A 21057-nucleotide genomic window follows, 5' to 3' on the forward strand; every position below is an offset into this window, starting at 1 on the left:
TCTTGGCGACAAAATATTCTATCAGTCTTCCTGATTATAGAATCCTCTACAACGCCGTTAAAAAAAAAAAAGCAGCTATCTTCAGTGTAAAGAATAACAAGGAGCCGTGGAAGTGATGATATTGCCCTCACAGGGCCTGGATACCAACATTAAGTCTGTCTGGGATTACACGGAGAGACAGAAAAATTTGAGTATGCCTACATACACAGAAGATCTGTGGTTAGTTTTCGAAGAGGTTTGGAAAATCCTACCTGCAGAGTTCCTCCATAAATTGTGTGCAATTGTACCTAAAAGAATTGATGCTGTTTTGTAGGCAACGGGTGGTCACACCAAATATTGATTTGCATTCACTTTTTTTTTTATCAATTAACAAGATGCAAAGTATTAACATTGCCTAAAATTTTTGCAAAGTATGTATGCTTTAAAAAGATAGCAATTATGGAAAACTGCTGCACCGTACAGTATATCCCAGGAAATTCTTCCAATAAGTAATAGATTGCAGAAGGACCCTGACCAGCTCCTTCTTGATGGGGCATGGCCTAGCGATGTTGGTGGGTAGATTTTAAATGGGGGAAGGGCTTTGTATCTGCAGCATACTACTTGCTGGAGGTCAGGATTGAAATGTAGTGAGTGTCTGTCCTTTGTTTTACAAAGCCACAAAGAAATACTTTAAAAAAAAAAAATTAAAAAAAAATGCATATTTTAGGTTTCTTAAAACATCCCCGTCCCCCTAAAAAGCAGTGGTATTTTGGAAATGCATCATGTGAAATTATCTTTTAAGTCATTGAATTGTGAAGTTTACACTATTGTATTTAGCAACAAGTCTAATTTTATATTTACATTTAATCTGTTAAATGTTTATTTCCTTTCAAGTTTCCTTCCATCTTTAGAATTCAAATTTGAAAAATTAAACACAAACTTTCAAAACAGCTCTTTATTTAGGAAAAAGAAACACCAAATGTTAGCATTTATAACTTGGAACAAGATAGATAACATTTTTCTGAATAAATTTACTGCACATTACTTTTTTTTTCCGTGCTAAAACATTTACTATAGCAGAAAACAAAATACACGAAATCCTAAAATAAGAGCTTACAAAAATGACAATTAGTGAGCTGTATTTAAATATAATATGCACACAACCGGATATTCTTTTTCCATAACTTATGCAGCGATGTTTTAATCTGCTATACTGGATGCGGAATGCAGATCTTGAGGGGGGAAGGGAGCATAAACCAGAAATGGATTTTTATGGTAAGTAGTAACAGTACAGGCCTTAAGTGAGCCATTTTTATTGAATTGTTTAATCCAACTAATTAGTACAAATAGCCTTTCATTGAAAAATAACCTGACATCAATGGCCATGAAATTCGCTCAACCCTCAAAGAAATGAGATTTGCAGTAAATTGTGAATTAAGCTGGAAGAATGTGGTATAAACTAAATGACATTATAAAAAGTGGGGAAAAAAAAATAAAAATGGACATTGATGTGATCAGGTTAAAAACAAAATGTAACGGGCTGTTAAGTGTCAAAAGTCCCAGTAAGGCTAAAATTATTTGCATTCAAATTTGGTGTGCAGATTTGACATGCTTTTTTGAAAGCCAACTTTCTCATGATATGGTGGATCCTTCAACAAATAAATCGTAGAAAATATTGAGTTTGAGTTAATAAGTTCATTAATTTAACAGAGCTATCCAATATCATCTTTTCATGGAGATCTATTCTTAAACTAAATCTAAAAAAAAAGGAGGACGATACTATTTACCCCTATAGATTTAGCAGGTTGTGTAATTTTGTTTGGAAAAAAATAAGAATTGGGACGGTGCGCATTTTTGAACTTCGGTCGAAAACTTTTTATTGCAAACGCGACTGAAGACCACGACGGAGTCGAAAATATCTTACCTAAAATACAAAAAAGGTAGAAAATTGTGGTTTTTTTTGCACGTTATACATTTACTACACATACTTACTATACAGAACATGTGGATGAAAGATATTCTCATAATGCCACACACTTCTCTCTAAAGTATAAATATATCAAACCCATATCAATAATAAACAAATCAATTGTAGAAAAAGATTAGGTCTCGCTGCACATTGGAGAAGCCTGCGCTCCATGCACCAACTTCATGCCGCTCTCAATGGCATTCTACAATATCACAATGAGCTTGAATAATAACTGCAGAGATTATGCGCACGTTGCCTTTCTCTGAAGCAAAAATCACTCTTGCTTGTAAAAATTTAGCTCAACTATAAGCATTAGGTTTTGTTCACAAGATTCTTATTTGAGGCAAAAAATACTGACTGATTTGAGGGAAATCCGCACGTTTACGCGAATTTCCAGTTTTATCTGCAGCAAAGCCACACAACGATCCACTAAGTCGCATGTACAAATTCACCGGCTTCGAGACAATTGGAGAGACACGGGTTTCCCATTCAAATAAAACAGGAGTTGGACATGGATTCAGAAGTCATGTGAACATATCCCAATACTATTGCCGAATAGGTGCCTATGTACGCCTAAAGGAGCACCTTTTCTTTAACTCCATATGTCTAGCCAAAATATACATTTTAAGGTGAACAAAATCTGCGGAGTAAACTAAGGACTCAGGTACATTTGTTCAGTAACATTGCTAATGGTACTTAAAAATGATAACCTAGTTAGCAATTATGTCACTTCAAGCGTTTAGCATAGAACATGCAGTTCAAAAGAAAAGATTAAATAGAAGGCATGTTTTCTATCATTTATATACTTGCCGGTAGAACAAAGGACAACCTCAGCTAGCCACACATTTTTTCCAGAGTAGAAGATATCCAGTAAAACACCTGTTATACATGTTATAACCACTTACCTGCAAATGGATAGAATCTAACATTAATATCTACATATTTCTTTAACCCTACTAGAATGCAAACGATGACTGAAGAGACTTAAAAATGTAAACGTTCTCCTCAAACAAAAACTACAAAAAGTAGTAAATCAGAACAGCTTCTGTTTAACGCGTCAAGTTAACCTTTTTTGTGAAAAGTAGGAATACAGATGAAAAACACGGCCCTAAAAGGGCATAAGAAAGACAGAATGGAGAAGGCGGAATTAAAATATCACGAGGGGAAAGTTAAATAAAAACCCTCACCTCCTCAGCTTAGTAATACCGCGATTGATCAGCGTAGGTATTCCGCATGTATCGTGGGGTATCGAAGGGTGTGTTTCGCATGGGAGGGGCTAACCTGCGATCAGCTACAAATTCCTCCCCCTCGGCGGTTGCAGAAGGACGACGTATTGGGCTCCGCTCTCGTGCGTAATAGTTGGGAAGTGGAGGAGGAGGTGGTATCATATGCCTCTCGTATGGAGAGGACTCCGGTCGTTTTCGGTGTGGTAGACCGGACATTGGTGGAGGGGGAAGAGGCAGCCGACGATCCATAAAGGCATCATACGATGAGGGGCGAATGCGATAGTGATGGTAGTAGTCAATGAGGTTCCGGCGTTCCCGCTCATAATACATACGATCGGCGTAGGCAGCAGCCGCCGCATTGCGCATAGGGACATAAGGATCTGCGTAAGGGTCATGATCGTAGGGCGACGCCAGATCCATCTCCTGAGCCATTTGGTCTAATGGGCACACTCCGGACCAGTGGCCATCCTTCCCGCAACGATAGCACTGACTTCGTTCTCCCATCCCCGGCGTGACTCGCAGACGACTTGTCGAGAGCTGAACGTGCATCCGTTTGCCTTCAAAAGAGCAACAACAACCAACGAGGGTTGGTGGTGAGAAGTCAGCACAGCTCCCTTAGCTAAGAAGAGCAACTACAAATATTACAACATAGACCTGGATTAATATACAGAGAACAAAATAAACTTATGGATATGTAAAGCTACAAAATACATGCATCGCAGTACAATTCTCTGTACCTTTATTACACTAATAACCAAGAGATTATGAACTATGCATAAATTATTTTCATGGTCTAAATTTAATGTATATTAGCCTACTGAAAATTGATTTAAAAAATCAAGAAATAAAATACAAATCTTCAGAGGAATACACAGATTTACCTTTGGCAGCAAGACACTTGTTCCTTGGCAAATATCAAATAGAACTACATCTACTAGTAATATGGCAAATCCATTAGAATTTAAAAAAAAAAAAAAAAAAGTGCAGTCAGAACGGGTGCTGTTGGACAAGATGTGACTACTAAATAGAGAGCAACAGTTAACAGAGTCCTTTAACTCTAAAAATGAAGCTAGATATATTGCATTAGCAACAGGAAGAGGATTACCACCAAAAACAAAATAGCCATATACTAGTATATCAGAACTTAGATATTACGAAAGTTAGTTACAATTTTATAGAAATATTGCCACTCTTGTTGTGGCTACATTTTTCTAAAAATTGCAAACAGGACGTATAGCCAAATCTGTTGATACTTTTGAACAATTACCATTACTAAAAAATGGCCAATTTTATTACATTTACTGTAGAAATTTGCTTTAAAGCATTGCCGAGTTTGGTATGTGGACCCATGCGCACAACCGTAACTTTCACCCGTAATGACGAATCAAATTGCGGACCCGTTTATTTCCATTATCCACGTACACCTTTCCGTCTATTTACAATGTGTGTCCGGCCCGTATAACTTATAGTTTGCGGAACATGTCCTATTCTTGTCCGCGATTGCGGCACGGACTCACCCATAGAAGCATACGGACCCTTCCACAATTGCAAACAGCTACGAATGTGTATCCGTCGGACCCGTATTTGAAGACGGTAATAACTATTAGTCGCGTGCATGTGACCCAAGTTACTATATTTTAAAGTGTGCGTTTGACCGTGTGCTTGCATACGCTTGTCTGAGCATGCGTGTATTAAATCTAACCCCATGACGCATTATACGTGACAAACGTCATAGGGAAGTATGGAGCACGCTCACCCTTGCACAATGGAGACAAACGGAAACCATTTGCATCGGATCTGTCACCAGTGAAATCCCCCCCCCCCCCCCCAGACAGTCCCCATGCTTTTTTTTGTAAACAAAGCAGAAAGCATTGGGACCGTTCGGAGAGGGGCATCCATGGCAGCAGAGAGGAAGCTGACGGAACAAAGCAGAAAGTATGGGGACTCTCTGGGGGGGGTTGAGCGGCGACGGATGACAAACACAAAGTTGACTAGCTGTAAATAGTGCAGAGACGGCACTGTGCCCTGCTCGTGGGGGACGGGACCACTCTTGGTTCGGGCATGCCCATCGGCTGATTTGGTGGGTCTGCTTGTGCCACAGCAGCCAGCCTGAATGAGCTGTAGCTGTTAATCCCTGACAGACTCCAGAAAGCCATACCTTTGGTGTTCTGGAGTAGTGTCGATACCGGCACATTGAGCCTGCTCTGTCATTGGCTATCCCAAACGTCAGTAACTGTATGCTATCCAAACAGAATCGCCGATTCTAACTGGATAGCGTACAGTTACTGACGGCAGAGGCTTGGCTGCATGTAATAACCAAACTGAAAATAAAATAAAAATGCGAAGAGAACGTCTGTTATCTGCACTGATTTGCTGTTGTTTTTCTATTAACTGTCCAGTCCTAATTTAACCCCTCAAATGCAGCAGTCAATCGCGACCGCACCTAAACCGTTGAAAAGAGGGCAGCGCCCTCAGACATCTCATCAAGTGCCCCCCCAACGTGATCGGGGTTGCCGATGACTTGTCATGGCAGCTCAGGGGCCTAATGAAAGCCCCCACAACTGCCTTATTTTGGCCTCTATTGAAAAATTATAATACATTAGATTGTTAGATCACTGGTTCAAGTCTCTTAAGGGGGCTGATAAAATGTTTTTAAAAAAGTTTATTAAAGTCATTAGTAGAGAGAAAAAAATAAAATAAATAGAGTTAAAAAAAATACCTCACATTTCCCCTAAAGTAATGATAAAAAAAACAAAAAAAATTGGCATTGCTGCGTCCGTAAAATTCGGAACTATTATAATATACCATTATTTAACTCGCACGGTGAAAGACTTAAAAAAAAAAAAAACACATTTTTTTTTAAAACGCCTACATTTCTTTTTTGGTCACCTTAGCTCTCAAATAGAACGTAATAAAAAAGTGGCCAAAAATTTGTACCAAAAAAATCTTACCAATAAAAACTATGTCTCGTCCCACAAAAAATAAGCCCTCATCCTGCTCAATCCACGGAAAAATGTAAAAGATTATGGCTCTGAGAATGTGGTCAATTCAAAATTATTTTTTTTATAGCAGTTTAAAAAAAAAAAAAATAATTAAAAAAAAAAAAGAAGAAGTAGTAAAATATATATTTAAAAAAGCCTATATAAAAATTTGGTGTCACCGTAATCAGGAGCCACAGAAAAAAGTTAAGTTGTCAGTTTTACTGCACGGTGAAAGCCGTAAAAATTAACAAAAAAAAAACAAAAAACCAGGAATCTGTTTTTTCCAGTTTCAGGCTGCAAATAATTTTTTTGCAGTTTCCCTGTACTGCCTTCACACCACTCTATTGATGGAAAAATAGTAAAAGTTATGGTTCTTGGAAGGCATGGAGTGAAAGAGAAAAAATAAATAAAAGCTCAGTCCTTAACCTGTTAGTGACCGCCCCATAGTGTTTTTACGGCAGCCACTAACGGACTTTATGCTGATGCAATCGGAAAAAATAAACAGAGCAGGGAGCTGTCAAATCTCCCTGCTCTCAGCAGTCAGATGTAGCCGAGGGCTGGGGGCATCCCTGCTCGAATGTGTGAGATAGATATTAGTATCGATCTCACCCGTTTAACCCTTCAGATACGGCGCTCAATAGCGTGCACCGCATCTGAGTGGTTTTGGAGAGAGGGAGGGAGCTCCCTCTCATCTCACTGACACCCGGCGATAAGATCGCCGAGTGTCTGTGTCTCCGACAGCATAATAAAAGTCCCCAGGTCTGCCTGTAGCGAATGCCTGCTAGGTCATGCCTCTGGCATGACCTAGCAGATGCCTGTCCGTTTTACACGGACAGGAGTAATACACTGCAATACATAAGTAGTGCAGTGTATTATAAATGCGATCGGATAATCGCATAGTGAAGTCCCCTAGTGGGACTAGTAAAAAAAAGTTTAATAAAAAGTGAAAAAAAATAAATGAAAAACCCACTTTTCCCCTTACAAACTGCTTTATTATTAACAAATTAAAGTAAAAAAGTTACACATATTTGGTATCGCCGCATCTGTAACGACCCCAACTATAAACTTATTGCATTATTTAACCCGTACGGTGAACGTCGTAAAAAAATAAAAAACCATGCAAAAATTGCTGTTTTCTATTTATCCAGCCTTAAAAATTTTTTTATAAAAAGTGATCAAAAAGTCGCATTTACTCCGAAATGGTACTGATAAAAACTACAAGTCGCCCTGCAAAAAAAAAAAAAAAGCCCTCCTACAACTGCATCGGTGAAAAAACAAAACCAAACTTTACGGCTCTTCAAATATGGAAAACAAATAATTTTTTTTTTAAAAGCGTTTTTACTGTGTAAAAGTAGTGAAACATACAAAAACTATACTAATTTGGTATCTTTGCAATCGCAACAACCCACTGAATAAAGTTAGTGTTATTTATACCACACGGTAACCTGCGTAAATTTAGGACACAAAAAAGTGTGGCGAAATGGCTGTTTTTCTCTATTCCCTCCCCAAAAAAAGTTAAATAAATTCTATGTACCCCAAAATTGTTCTATTAAAAATTACAACTTGTCCCGCAAAAAACAAGACCTTATACAGCTGTCGATGCAAAAATAAAAAGGTTATAGCTCTTCGAATGAGACGATGGAAAAACGTAAAAAATGGCCTGGTCATTAAGGTCTAAAATAGGCAGGTCATTAAGGGGTTAAAAAAAACAAACAAAGGCCTTACTGAGTTGTACAATGCACTCGAAATGCTTGCTGTGTTTTTGTGACGAATTACATTTTTTTGTATGAACTTCGCTAATTTAGCTCTAAGGCAAAACCTAAACTCGAAACAGATGTGTCGCTCCATATGGATATAAAAACAAAATGTCTAAACAAGAAATTACTAGTATCTGCGGTCTTAAAACCACCACCATCATCTGAAGCGGTGACCAGTTACCACTGCAGTCCCAAACAGACTGTGTAAAGTCTGTGGGGTAGCCGGCTCATAACTTTGCCAAAGGCACCAGAGCGTCCGGCTTGTCTCCATGGCTGCCGTATGTAGAGCAGTGCTGTAGAACGTAACCGCGATCTGTCTCCTAATGCAGCGTTATGAGCCGCAGGCAGCACAGACTTTACACAGGCGGTGCTGCAGTTGGAAGAAAAATTGCTAATGCAAGTTATTTATAAAAACAATTATTCTGCACACTTCAGTATTATAGCGGTTTTGTCTAAATAATGTGAGTATAATTGGAGGTGCACTTGAATATAAAAAGTCCTCAAAAAGTTCTAAGAACGTTGGCTACCTGGCTCCTGGGATTAGTCCATCACTGCTGTAAGGGCAGATTTACTCAGAAAATAAACTTCTTGGATTCGACAATCACGGAAGCAGCAATTTGAGAAACTAGATATGTAATTTCTTTAAAAAAAATAAATCAATCAAGAGTAATGTAAAGCATATTAAATTGCAATATCCATATGGCAGTGTTATGCTGGGGCCTCAAAAAAACTAAAAATGTTTTGTATGTATTTTCTACATAACCCTTAACGCTCTCCTGTCGCTAATCTGCTGTGATTTATAAAAAGCAAAGCGAAAAAAAAAAAAAAAAAACATAGAAAGAGGGAGCATGTCACTTCTTGAGCCATTTTGGGACCAGTTTTTCATGGTCAATGGAAAAAAGCTCAAAAAATCATCTAGAAAAAACATTTTCAGCTTCAAAACAGCTAAAAATCAGAGGCTGTTTGTCATTTTCAACCGTTTTTGGACTTTATTTTGGAGCGTAAGGTTATGTTCACATGTACACTTGCAATAAGTCTAAAAACCAGTTCCCCATTGATTTCAATGAGAAATACACTGCCGTTCACATGCTGTGTATTTCTATTATGCGGACTTCAAAACATGTTGCCTCTTGAGGCGTTTTTGGAGCGGATTTTCCATTGGCACTGAAAAACATCAAAAGAAGCTTCATTTTCAGCTTGAAAAACACCTTGAAATCAGAGGCTGTTTTCCCTTGGAAACAGCGCAGTCATTTTCAGCCATTTTTTCTACGTGTGGACATACCTACCCTTAAAGAGGCTCTGTCACCACATTATAATTGGCCTATCTTATACATGATGTGATCGGCGCTGTAATGTAAATTACAGCAGTGTTTTTTATTTAGAAAAACAATCATTTTTGACCGAGTTATGACCTATATTAGCTTTATGCTAATGAGTTTCTAAATGGACAACTGGGCGTGTTTTACTATATGACCAAGTCATGCACTTCTCTCCATTCATTAACACTGCAGATAGCGATATAGATATATCGCTATCTGCAGCCTAATACACACTAACATTACTGCAGTGTCCTGACAATGAAAATATATTACCTCCAGCCAGGACGCGATGTGTATTCAGAATCCTGACCACTTCTCTGTGAGTTCAAGCATAGCAGGCGTAGTCTCGCGAGATTACGCTGTAAACTGTCATTCACAGCGAGATCTCGCTTTGCTGTGCATCACAGATGCTACAGAAGTGACAGGATTCTGAATACACATCATGTCCTGGCTAGAGGTAATGTATATTCAGTGTCAGGACACTGCAGTAATGTTAGTGTGTTTATGTGGCTGCACCTCGCTATGTGCTGTGCAAATGAGTGGGGAGAAGTGTATGACGCTGATTGGTCAGCGCCATACACTCCTCTGTACAACGCACACTTGGTTAGGCCCCATGCACACGACTGTGCCCGCAATCGCGGCCCGCTATTGCGGGCACGGCCAGCCGCTGACTGACAGCCGCATTTTCGGGCCGTGCTCCCATACAAAGTATGGGAGCACGGCCTACAAAATGCGAAAGAACGGACATGTTCCATAATTCCCGGAACATTTCCACGGCACTGACACCCTTCCGTAGTACTACGGAAAGTTGTCAGTGTTCAATGAAAGTGAATGGCTCCGTTTTTGCGGACCGCAATTGCGGTCCGCAAAAACGGAGGTTTTTTGCCGTCGTGTGCATGGGGCCTCATAGTAAAACACGCCCAGTTGTCCATTGAGAAACTCATTAGTATAAAGCTAATATAGGTCATAACTCCGTCAAAAATGATCGTTTTTCTAAATAAAAAACACTGCTGTAATCTACATTACAGCGCCGATCACATGTACAATATAGGCCACTTATAATGTGGTGACAGAGCCTCTTTAAGCTTCGCAAGGAGGTATGGACTTCAAAGGGTAACTAAATGTTTTACAAGCTTCTGAAATGCCAGAAGTTTTGATTGGTTGTGGTCTGCTTCGTTTCTGTTCAGCTTTTTCCGGAAAGCCGATGTAGTGGTGTGCGGGCTCAGACTCTCTATTGAGCCCGTACACCGCTACATCAATTTCCGGAAAATGCAGAACAGAAACGAAGCGACTCAGTGCTCACACTAGCGCTTCTGCAGCTTCGTTTTAGCAATTGGTGGGGGTCTTCGTGCTCAGATCCCCATCTATCAAGACTTCTGACATGTCAATATGACATGTCCGAAGTTTGTTAAACGTTTAGTTTTCCTTTAACGGTCGGATTCCCAGGTCGCTGCCCCAAGACTAGTCACTGATTGGCAGCAGTTACGCATTTGCAAAATCAGTTAAGTAACTGGGTGTCGTTAGCAGATCAGCAGTCAGGATGTAGCAGTCAGTATCTCAGGCCAGGAGTAGTGCCAGGCAACAATCTCAAAGGGCGAGATTTACCTAGGTGTGCTGGTTGCCCCGGCTGCCGCCGTGCAGAGCAGTGGCTGAAGATAGGAGCAGAAGAGGCATCCGGTTGCTAACCAGACACGGCTGTCAACTGGAGCTGCAGCCGCTTGGGGGAGATGTGCCACTAGAACTGGGTAAGGTGACACCATGCATGTGCAAAATCACAAGCATATTTACACACGTCAGTATAATTCTCCAAGTTGAGCGAATGGAACAATAATTGACCAATGTTAATGTAGAAAAAGATTAATTTGGTGCTGGCAAAAGATGGTCATCAGCGGTATGATCAACAACCGCCGGTGATCTGCTGTTTTGAAGGGGCCACAGTGCTCATACGAATGCGGCTTCCCTTACATTCCCTTTATTGTTCACACTGTGAATCGCTGACACTTGTAGCAGCGGTTCACAGTAATACAACCTTCTCCCATCCACTTACTAAGATGATTCCATCCCCATACAATTCCATTATGTAGGGCGCACATCTCCCTATTTACATAGGGAGATGTGCCTCCAAAAATGATAGTATTTATTGCTGCATAAACTAGCAGATCAACCGATGAAGGGCAATGATCAGGAATGAGCGGTCATATGAACGCTTGTTTAACAGATTGGCCCATGTAAAAGGTCCTTAAGTCTTTATAAAATCCAGGAACTTGTACAAAGTGCTTTTACCGCAAGTGAATAAAGTATCGCTTGCAGTACAAATGCAAGCCCTTGTCAGATTTTATAACCTAGGCGGCCATACACAATACAAGTTGGCTGAACCTGCCTATTTTGGAAGAATCAGCACGACGTTTAGGGAGATTTCAACATTCCTAGTCCTTAGTTCCGCCAAAAGCCAAAAGATTAGCGCTGCTAGAGATGCCTGTCAGGAGCTTATCCCAGTTTCAAGATAATCATGCATGCTGACTCAAGCCAAGAGTACTTAGTTAAGGGAGAGTTGGGAGATGCCACGTTTAACACTAAAGCCCCATGCACACGAACGTGCTTCTGCGACCGCAATTCCCCAGAAAATCCATGGGTGAATTGCGGCCCCATTCATTTCAATGGGCCCATGCACACGACCGTGGTTTCCACGGTCAGTGCATAGCCCAGGAGCCTGGACCGCAAAAAGAACGGACATGTCTTATTAAGGCCGTGTCTTGCGGTCCAGGCTCATATAAAATAATGGATGCGGCCATGTACACGGCCCGCGATTTGCAGACGGCTCGCGGGTGACACTCCGCGAGCCGGCCAAACCGAAAATCACGGCCATGCACATGAGGCCTTAGTTATTACCCATTATTCCACCCGTGTATGTATATTTCACCTTTAAATTCATGGTTGTTTAGATTTCTGATGGCTTCGAGTGCTTCCTCTGCTTTCTCCATGTGAACAAAGGCAAAATCCTTCACAATATCACATTCCAAGACCGTTCCATATTGTTCAAACTTCTCACGCAACTCTTCACCGGTGCAGTCAGTGCTAAGGCTACTGACATGGAGCTTGGTTGATGCTTTGGGTTTGCCCCTGCTGTGTTCCACATTAATGCAGACGCTATGCAATTCATATTGGTTCAGATTTTCAACTGCCTGATCAGCTGACTTTTTGTCTTCCATATGGACAAAGCCATAATTTGTTATGATGTCACACTCTGTAACTTTCCCATACTGTTCAAACAGTGTCTTCAATTCTGCAGGTGTCGCCTCAGGTGGGAGGTTACCAATAAAAAGTTTCACCATCTTGACAAGCTTGAGACAAGAAAAAAAATTTAATAAAAAAAGTTAGTTCTCTGAACTGAACAAGTGAATATACAGCACAGAGGAAGACAAGTCCTCCATTGGAAATATTAAAAAAACACTGGAGGGGAGGGGGGACTTAAAACAATCTTAGGGAGAGTTCGCAGTTTTTTTGACATGGAAAACGCGCCAAAAAATGGCCGAAAATGCCTCCCATTGATTCCAATGGGAGGCAGTGTTTTTTTTTCCCCGAGAACGGAAAAACCGTCTCGCAGGAAAAAAATAAAAAGTGACATGCCCTATCTTCGGCCGTTTACGCCTCTGACCTCCCATTGACATCTATGGGAGGCATTGAAAGCATATTTTGCATAGTTTTTTTTGCCTGTGGCGCTTAACAGCTGCGGGCGAAAAACGCAGTGAAAATCTGCGTGCAGGCAGAGCATAATCTGCCTCAAAAATGCCGTTTGGATTTTGAGGAAGACTTTGCTCTGCCTGCACGCCGATTTATGCTGCGTTTTTCGGCCCGCGGCCATTGAGCGCCGCAGGCATAAAACGCAGCGAAATATTGATGTCAATGGGAGGTCAGAGGTGTAAACGCCCAAAGATAGGGCATGTCCCTTTTTCCGCTCTCGGGGGAAAAAAAACTCCTCCGTCTCCCATTGAAATCAGTGGGAGGCATTTTCGGACGTTTTTTGGTGTGGTTTCCGCATCACAAAAACTCGCCAAATAACTCCGTGCGAACTCCCCCTTAAGCAGCTGCTGCATTTAGCTCACAGATCATGGTCTAGACTGGATGACTTCTCAGATAAGCAAGTAGTGTCTGTACAGGAGTACAGCCTTTAACCCCTTAGTGACCAACCTATTTTAGGCCGTAAAGGAACAGTCGCCACAAATTTTTTTTTTATATCAGTTTGATGTTAGTGTTTTATTAAAAACGTTTATTTCTTTGTGTGTTACTTTTTTTTATTTTTACACTTTCTTCCCTATGGGGGCTGCCATTTTTTTTCCCATTTCTGTATGTGTCGATTAACGACACATACAGACATGGAATACGGCAGCTCCAGTCCCATAGTGACTGCGAACGGGGCCCGTTCCATCCACTATGGTGTACGCCGTCTGTGTGGGAACGGCGCATGTGCCGCTCCCACACGGTCCAATTTGAAATGCGCGCCGCCCGGCGCCATTTTCCTGTGGACCGGAAGTCGCGGCCGGACTGTAAGATTACTACTTCCGGTCGCGGCTTCCGGACTTGTGCACATGGAGCAGCGGCAGCAGACGGAGCGGAGGCGACTGGAGCAGGTAAGTGATTTCTATGTATGTTCGTGTTTTACTGTGTGTTTACTAGTGTATGTTAACCTACTACACTGTGTGTTAGCTCAAAAAATGGCGACACACAGTGTAGGAGGTTAGACCGTTCAATCCCCTCGTTTCTCCCGGCACTAGCCAGGATAAAGAAGGGGGGGATTCTGAGAGCTCACTAGAGCGAGGGATTTTTTCCCAATTTTGCAGCATAAAGCAATGTGGTTGCTTTACCACATGCAATGCTGCAATTTTGGGAATTGCTCCATCTAGTGACCAGCAATGGGAAATATTATAAATTGAATCCAATTTATATTTCCTGACTCGTGAAAAAAATAAAAAACATTAGAACAATGTTTAATCACCCACACACTAATTGTTTAACTAAAAAAAAAAAAAAATACATTTTTTGCTAACACCACATTCCCTTTAATAACCAAGTAATTTCTATTTTTTTTCAGTCACATTTAACCCCTTCCCCCTGCTTGCATTCTGGGCCCTAATGTCCAAGCCATTTTTTACATTTTTACATTGTCACATTCAAAGAGCTGTAACTTTTTTATTTTTGCGTCGGCATAGCTGTATAAGGTCTTGTTTTTTGCGGGACGACTTGCAGTTTTTATTGGTACCATTTGAGAGTAGATGCGACTTTTTGATCACTTTTTATCACATTTTTTTAAAGTCAGGATTAACAGAAAACAGCAATTTTTCTATTGTTTTTTATTTTATTTTTTACGGCATTCACAGTGCGGGTTAAATAATGTAACAGCTTTATAGTCGGGGTCCTTACGGACGCGGCGATACCAAATATGTGTAACTTTTTTGCTTTATTGTAGTTTTTTTTAATAGTAAAGCATTTTGTAAGGGGAAAAAGTGGGTTTTTCATTTTTTTTGTTTCACTTTTTTTTTTTAATTAACTTTATTAAACTTTTTTACTCTTTTACTAGTCCCACTAGGGGACTTCCCTATGCTCCGATCACTATTATAATACACTGCAATACTTTTGTATTGCAGTGTATTACTGCCTGTCCGTTTAAAACGGACAGGCATCTGCTAGGTCATGCCTGCGGCATGATCTAGCAGGCATTCGCTCCAGGCAGACCTGGGGGTCTTTATTAGACCCCCGGCTGCCATAGAAGACACAGACACTCGGCGATTTTATCGCCGGGTGTCAGTGAGATGAGGGAGATCCCTCCCTCTCTCCAAAACCATTCAGATGCGGTGCTCGCTATTGTGCACCGCATCTGAAGGGTTAAACGGGTGAGATCGATACTAATATCGATCTCACCCGGCAGAGCAGGGACGCCCCCAGCTGCCTCTGGCAGCCGAGAGCAGGGAGATTTCACGGCTCCCTGCTCTGTTTACTTTATTCTACAGCAGCGACGTAGAATAGCGGCGCTCTAGAATAAAGCCCACTAATGACCGCCGTAAAAAGACGTATCGGCGGTCATTAAGGGGTTAAAGAGCTACAACTTTTTTATTTACCCGGTCAACATAGCTGTATGGGGACTTTTTTTTCGGGATTAGTTGCATTTTTCCAATGACACCATTTTGGTTTACGTATCATTTTTTCAAATACCTTTCATTAACTTTTTTTGGGGGTGTGTGAGGGGGGAATAGAACCCCCCCCCCCCAGCAATTTCCACCTTTGTTCTGTGCGTTTTAAAATCTAAACACTTCACCGTGCAGCGTAAATAACATGTTGCCTTTATTGTATTGGTCGGTATGATTACGACGATACCACACATGTATAGGTTTTTATGCTTTACTACTTTTGCACAATAAAAACACCATTGAACGAAAAATGAGCAGAAGCCGTAACCTTTTTTTTTTTCTGCCAGTTTTTACGGGACGAGAGGTAGTTTTCATTGGTACACGGGACTTCTTGATGAACTTTTATTATTTCTTTTTAGAGGGGGCAATGTAAAAAATAGCAATTCCACAATTTTTTTTACTGAGTTTATCTTGCGGTTTAAGTTACATGTTAACTTTATTGTTTGGGTCATTACATTAGTGGCAATACCATATATGTGTACTTTTATTTCTTTTTTTACACTTAAACCAATATTTAATGGAAAAAATGTTTATAACTAATCTTTATTACTAATTTTTTATTTATTTAACATTCATTATTTTTTTTTTGGCCCACTAGGGGACTTCACTATGCGATCTTTTGAGAATCATACAAACAGCCTCCAGGTGTCCTGTAAACCACCCACTCGCCTGTCAATATAGAGCCCCCTCTCCCCAATTGGATGGAAGCTATGCAGAACCCGGCTCTATTTTGCTACTTTCCTGTTGCCTTTGTAAGTTCATGTAACATTTGGCATTGTCTGGCCTTTATAATAAACCAATTACCACTTTGTTGGCTGTCTTAGCACATATGCACATGACAGGGTTTCCTGGCAGTCACGCGGCTGCAGTAGGAACAATAGACCCCTTTTGGGGCTATTCACACGACCGATTTTATGACGGCCCGGGAAACCCGGCCGTCAAAAAATGGGACATGCCCTATTTTCGGCCATTCTCCCGGCACCATAGAAGTCTATGGGGGCCCGGAAACTGGACAAAAATAGGGCATATACCATTTTTTTGTACGTAGAACTTTTTGACCACTTAATAAAAAAAAAATTAGCGCTAAATTGAGAAAAAAAGCGTTTTTATTTTTATGGCATTCATCGTGCGCATTAAATAACGCTATATTGTAATAGTTCAGACTTTTACAGACACAGCGATACCGATTTGGTTTACTGTTTTTATTTTTTACACTACTAAAACCGTTTCTCTAGGGAACTTGAACCAGCGATCTACACTGGTACAATATACTAACGTATTGCAGTATATAGTCACTTTTACAGGCATCTGTTAAGGGCTTAACAGAGGCAGAGTGAAGGCAGCCCTGGGGGCTTTCATTAGGCCCCTGGGCTGCCAAAACAACCGTCGTCATCCTCCGATCACTCTGCGCCGGGGGGGGGGGGGGGGGGGGTGTGCGTGTGTGAAACTGTCGGGAGGGGGCCTACCCCCTCTTTTCAACGCCTCAGTTGCTGCGGTCACGATTGACTGCATCATTTAAGGGGTTAGGCAAGCAGGAACAGCGCGATCGCAGTTCTTGGCTGTTAGTCCCAGTAAAATACAGCAGCACCATATGGAGCGCGCTCAACGCGTGAGCGTACAGAAACATCTGGGTGTGACATTAAGGCCTTATTCACACTAACGTGGTTTACGTCCGTGATACGCGTGTGACAATCACGCTCGTCACACGGACCTATGTTAGTTAATGGGGCTGTTCGGACAGTCTGATTTTCACGCAGCGTATGTGCGCTGCATAAAACTCACGACATGTCCTATACTTGCCCTTTTCATGCATCACGCACCCATTGAAGTCAATGGGTGCGTGAAAATCACGCACGACACGCGGAAGCACTTCCGCGTGCGATTTGCGCTACAGTAGTAAACTAAAAAGGAAAAAAAGACAAGCACCACCGGCTTTTGTATGTAAACATAAAACAGTGTAATCACCCTGCCATATGGCGGAATTCACGCAGGCACGCACCATATACAGATGCCACACTGAACTTTTGCGCGCAAAACACAGCGTTTTTGCACGCACGAAACGGACACGTTAGTGTGAACAAGGCCTTTCAGGGGCAGGTTTCGCACTGATAAGGCTCTGTTCACATCTGCGTTGGGGTCCCGCTCTGACGTTTCGTCAGAGGTTTCCGTCACCATTGAAGTGGGTGTTGTAAAGCAGTGTATGATGCTGACCAAACAGTCATGCACTTCTCTTCATTCATGCCCAGCTTGTTTCACAGCACAGCGTGATCTCGTGAGACCACGCTATGACAGGACTTCCTGCCGCAGGTTATTCACTGGAGCGACGGAAGAGGCAACAGACATCGCCTCCAGCCGTACCAGGATGTTTACCCGAGTCAGCAGCGGCTGGAGGCGATGTCTGTTTAGTCTTCCATGACTCCGGTGAAGGACCCCCCCCCCCCCACACAGCATGATCTCACGGGATCACGCTGTGCTGTGAATAAAGCTGGGCATGAATTAAAGAGAAGTGTATGACCCTGATTGGTCAGCATCATACACTTTTCTTTACAACACCCACGTGGTGAAAAGTCAAAAAACAGTGTTGGGCATTTAGAACAAATTAGCATAAAGCTAAAAGTGATCATAACTTGGCAAAAAGAAACCGTTATCTACATTAAAGCGCCTATTAGGTAGGAGATAGGGCAGTTATAAACGGGTGACAGCCTCTTTTAAGGGCCTGTTCACATCAGTGTTTGATTTCCATTCTGGGTTCCGTCTGAGGTTTCCATCGTGGAACCCCGCAATGGAAAGTCAAACGGAAGCCTGCCGGAACGGTGACAAACGGAAACCATTAGCGATGTTTCCTTCACCATTGATATCAATGGTGATGCAAACAGAAGCTGAGGTTTCCGTTTGACTTTCCGTTGCGGGGTTCCACGATGGAAACCTCAGACGGAACCCCGGAAACGGAAAACGAACGCTGATGTGAACAGGCCCTAAGAGCTCTATCATTTTGGCGGAATCAATACCATAGTCAACTGCGCTGTTCATTCCGTCAAAACAGAAGAACCCTAAGGACCTGTTCAAATCACCGTTCAATTTCCGTTCCGGGGTTCCGTCGGGTGAACCCCGCAGCGGAAAGTGAAACCACAGCTTCCGTTTCAGTCACCATTGATATCAATGGTGAAGGAAACAGCGCTAATGGTTTCCGTTCGTCACCATTCCGGAAGATTTCAGTTTTTCAGACTGAGTCAATAGCGCAGTCGACTCAGCTATCGATTCCGTCGTTAAAACGGAAACCTGCCGGAATGGTGCCGAACGGAAACCATTAGCAATGTTTCCGTCACCATTGATATTAACGGTGACAGAAACGGAAGCTGTGGTTTCACTTTCCGTTGCGGGGTTCACCCGACGGAAACCTCTGAAGGAACACCGTAACGGAAAGCAAACTGTGATGTGATAAGGCCCTTAAAGAGGCTGTCACCACATTATAAGTGCCCTATCTCCAACATAAGGAGATCGGCGCTATAATGTAGGTGACAGGAGTGATTGTTATTTAGAAAACGAACTATTTTCACCACATTAGGAGCGATTTTAGATTTATGCTAATTAGCTTCTTAATGCCCAACTGGGCGTGTTTTTACTTTAGACTAAGTGGGCGTTGTACAGAGGAGTGTATGATGCTGACCTATCAGCGTCATACAATGCTCTCCATTCAGTCAGCGCATAGTGACACTGCGTTGTTCGCTATGTGCTGTCTTATACCGACATATTAACGTTACTTAAGTGTTTAGACCGTGACTATCCCGGCACTTCGTTAACGTTTGTTTGGTACTTACAGCAGAGCAAAGCGTAATCTCGCTGTAACCTGTCATTTACAGCGAGATCTCGCGAGATTACACTTGCTCTGCTGTAAATACCAAACAAACGTTAACGAAGTGTTGGGATTGTGAACAGACATGGCTCCGCTATTGATTCCGTCGGAAAACCGCAAACCTACTGGAATGGTGACGAACGGAAACCATTAGCGATGTTTCCTTCACCATTGCTATTGAAACGGAAGCTGTGTATCACTTTCCGTTGCAGGGTTCACCCGACGGAAACCTCAGACTGAACCCTGGAACGGAAAGCGAACGGTGATGTGAACAGGCCCATAGCGCCGATCTCCTTATGTAGGATATAGGCCACTTAATATGTGGTGACAGAGCCTCTTTAAGTGCCTGTGCACATCACCGTTCATTTCCATTCCGGGGTTTCCGTCGGGTGAACTCCGCAACGGAAAGTGAAACTGACAGCACAGCTTCCGTTCGTCTCCATTCCGGAAGATTTCAGTTTATCCGACTGAATCAATAGCGCAGTCGACTCCGCTATCGATTCCGTCGTTAAAACGGAAACCTGCCGGAACGGTGACTAACTGAAACCATTAGCAATGTTTCCGTCCCCATTGATATCAACGGTGAGTCGACTCCGCTATTGATTCCGTCGGAAAACCGGAAACCAGACGGAATTGTGACGAACGGAAAGCATTAGCGAGGTGTCCGCAACCATTGAGATCAATGGTGACTGAAACGGTAGCTGTGCTTTCACTTTCCGTTGCGGGGTTCACCCGACGGAACGGAAATGAACGGTGATGTGAACAGGCCCTAAACCTATGGTTTACGTTCGTGTCAATCAGGGTTCCATTCAGGTGTCCCCATGTACAGAGCCCTGACACAGATGTGAATGAAGCCTAACAATCTTTCTACAAGGATCCCTCTGCCATGTATTATAGTACAGAAAGCTTCCACTGTGCTGCAACCTAGACTTCACCCCCATCTCAGCACACAGTATGAAGATTACCTATTACTAAAACGCAGCACTCCAGTGATTCAATGGGATGGCACACCCGTATACGGATAATACACATTGCTAGCAAATGTACTGTGAGACTCGGCTATAAAACTACCCCAACATGAAAGGTCCAAGCAAGTAGCAGACCAGTATAGGCAGCATCTAAAACCACCCGCGAGCTGGATAAATAATACACGAAAGCCCGTCCTAACAAAACCTAATGCACCCGCCATTACATGTAAATCATATACGAGCCGCTTCATGAAGTCGTTATCCGCTTTTCAACGGCCACAACCAAGTTTACCTCCCGCCTAGCCCTATGAGGCCACTGTCCAGAACTATACAGCGCACAATCCGCGGGGAAACATCCTGGTAACTCACCTTATTCCTTCACGCGCGAACAAGACAAAATGGCAACTACGGAAGCGGTTACTCAGAGCAGTGAAAGAGAGGGGCGGGGCCCACACGTGAACGTCGTTGGTTGGACTACGCCTTTTGCGTTCTACATAGTGATTGGTTAGTTACGTAGCCGTTTCTGGTCACCGCCCAATAGTAGGCTTTGTAAACTTTTTACCCAACAGCACTAGCGCGCGCTCTAAGAGAAAGGCAAATAAAGCTGCGGCCATTTTGTCGTCCTATAATACGCAACGCCAAGCAGTGTAGTTTTCCTTGTGGATAGCGCTTCACATAAAATGGTACACATGTAAACCGTGCAAAACAGATGTTGAGAGTCGGTGTATGCATGTTCTGTACTGAAGCCTGCTTCTTGTTGCTTTTTACCCATTATCATATGTAGGCTGGTGTACTCAAGCCCATACCTCCCAACTGTCAAGTA

At 42.2% G+C, this 21057-nt stretch overlaps 2 protein-coding genes across 7 annotated transcripts in view; one reads left to right on the forward strand and one right to left on the reverse strand.

The window, feature by feature from the left end:
- The window catches only part of LOC142660680 (RNA-binding protein 14-like), a 50143-nt gene extending 33920 nt beyond the window's left edge, over window positions 1-16223 (forward strand). For both annotated transcript variants that reach the window (XM_075837422.1, XM_075837423.1), the window contains one exon: window positions 16012-16223. In XM_075837422.1, coding sequence (XP_075693537.1) covers window positions 16012-16036 — 25 coding nt within the window. In that variant the 3' untranslated portion in view covers window positions 16037-16223. The remainder of the gene's footprint in view (window positions 1-16011) is intronic.
- The window catches only part of LOC142660681 (RNA-binding protein 4B-like), a 33050-nt gene extending 12356 nt beyond the window's left edge, over window positions 1-20694 (reverse strand). Inside the window, exons 1-4 of one of the 5 annotated variants that reach the window (XM_075837425.1) lie at window positions 20604-20694; window positions 12152-12572; window positions 3136-3731; window positions 1815-1903 (exon numbers count right to left, since the gene is read on the reverse strand). In XM_075837425.1, coding sequence (XP_075693540.1) covers window positions 3145-3731; window positions 12152-12563 — 999 coding nt within the window. In that variant the 5' untranslated portion in view covers window positions 12564-12572; window positions 20604-20694 and the 3' untranslated portion in view covers window positions 1815-1903; window positions 3136-3144. The other 4 variants (XM_075837426.1, XM_075837424.1, XM_075837427.1 and 1 more) reach the window with 4 other exon arrangements.
- Between the last annotated feature and the right edge of the window lie 363 nt (window positions 20695-21057).

This window comes from Rhinoderma darwinii, chromosome 9 (assembly GCF_050947455.1).
Source record: "Rhinoderma darwinii isolate aRhiDar2 chromosome 9, aRhiDar2.hap1, whole genome shotgun sequence".
NCBI lineage: Eukaryota > Metazoa > Chordata > Amphibia > Anura > Rhinodermatidae > Rhinoderma > Rhinoderma darwinii.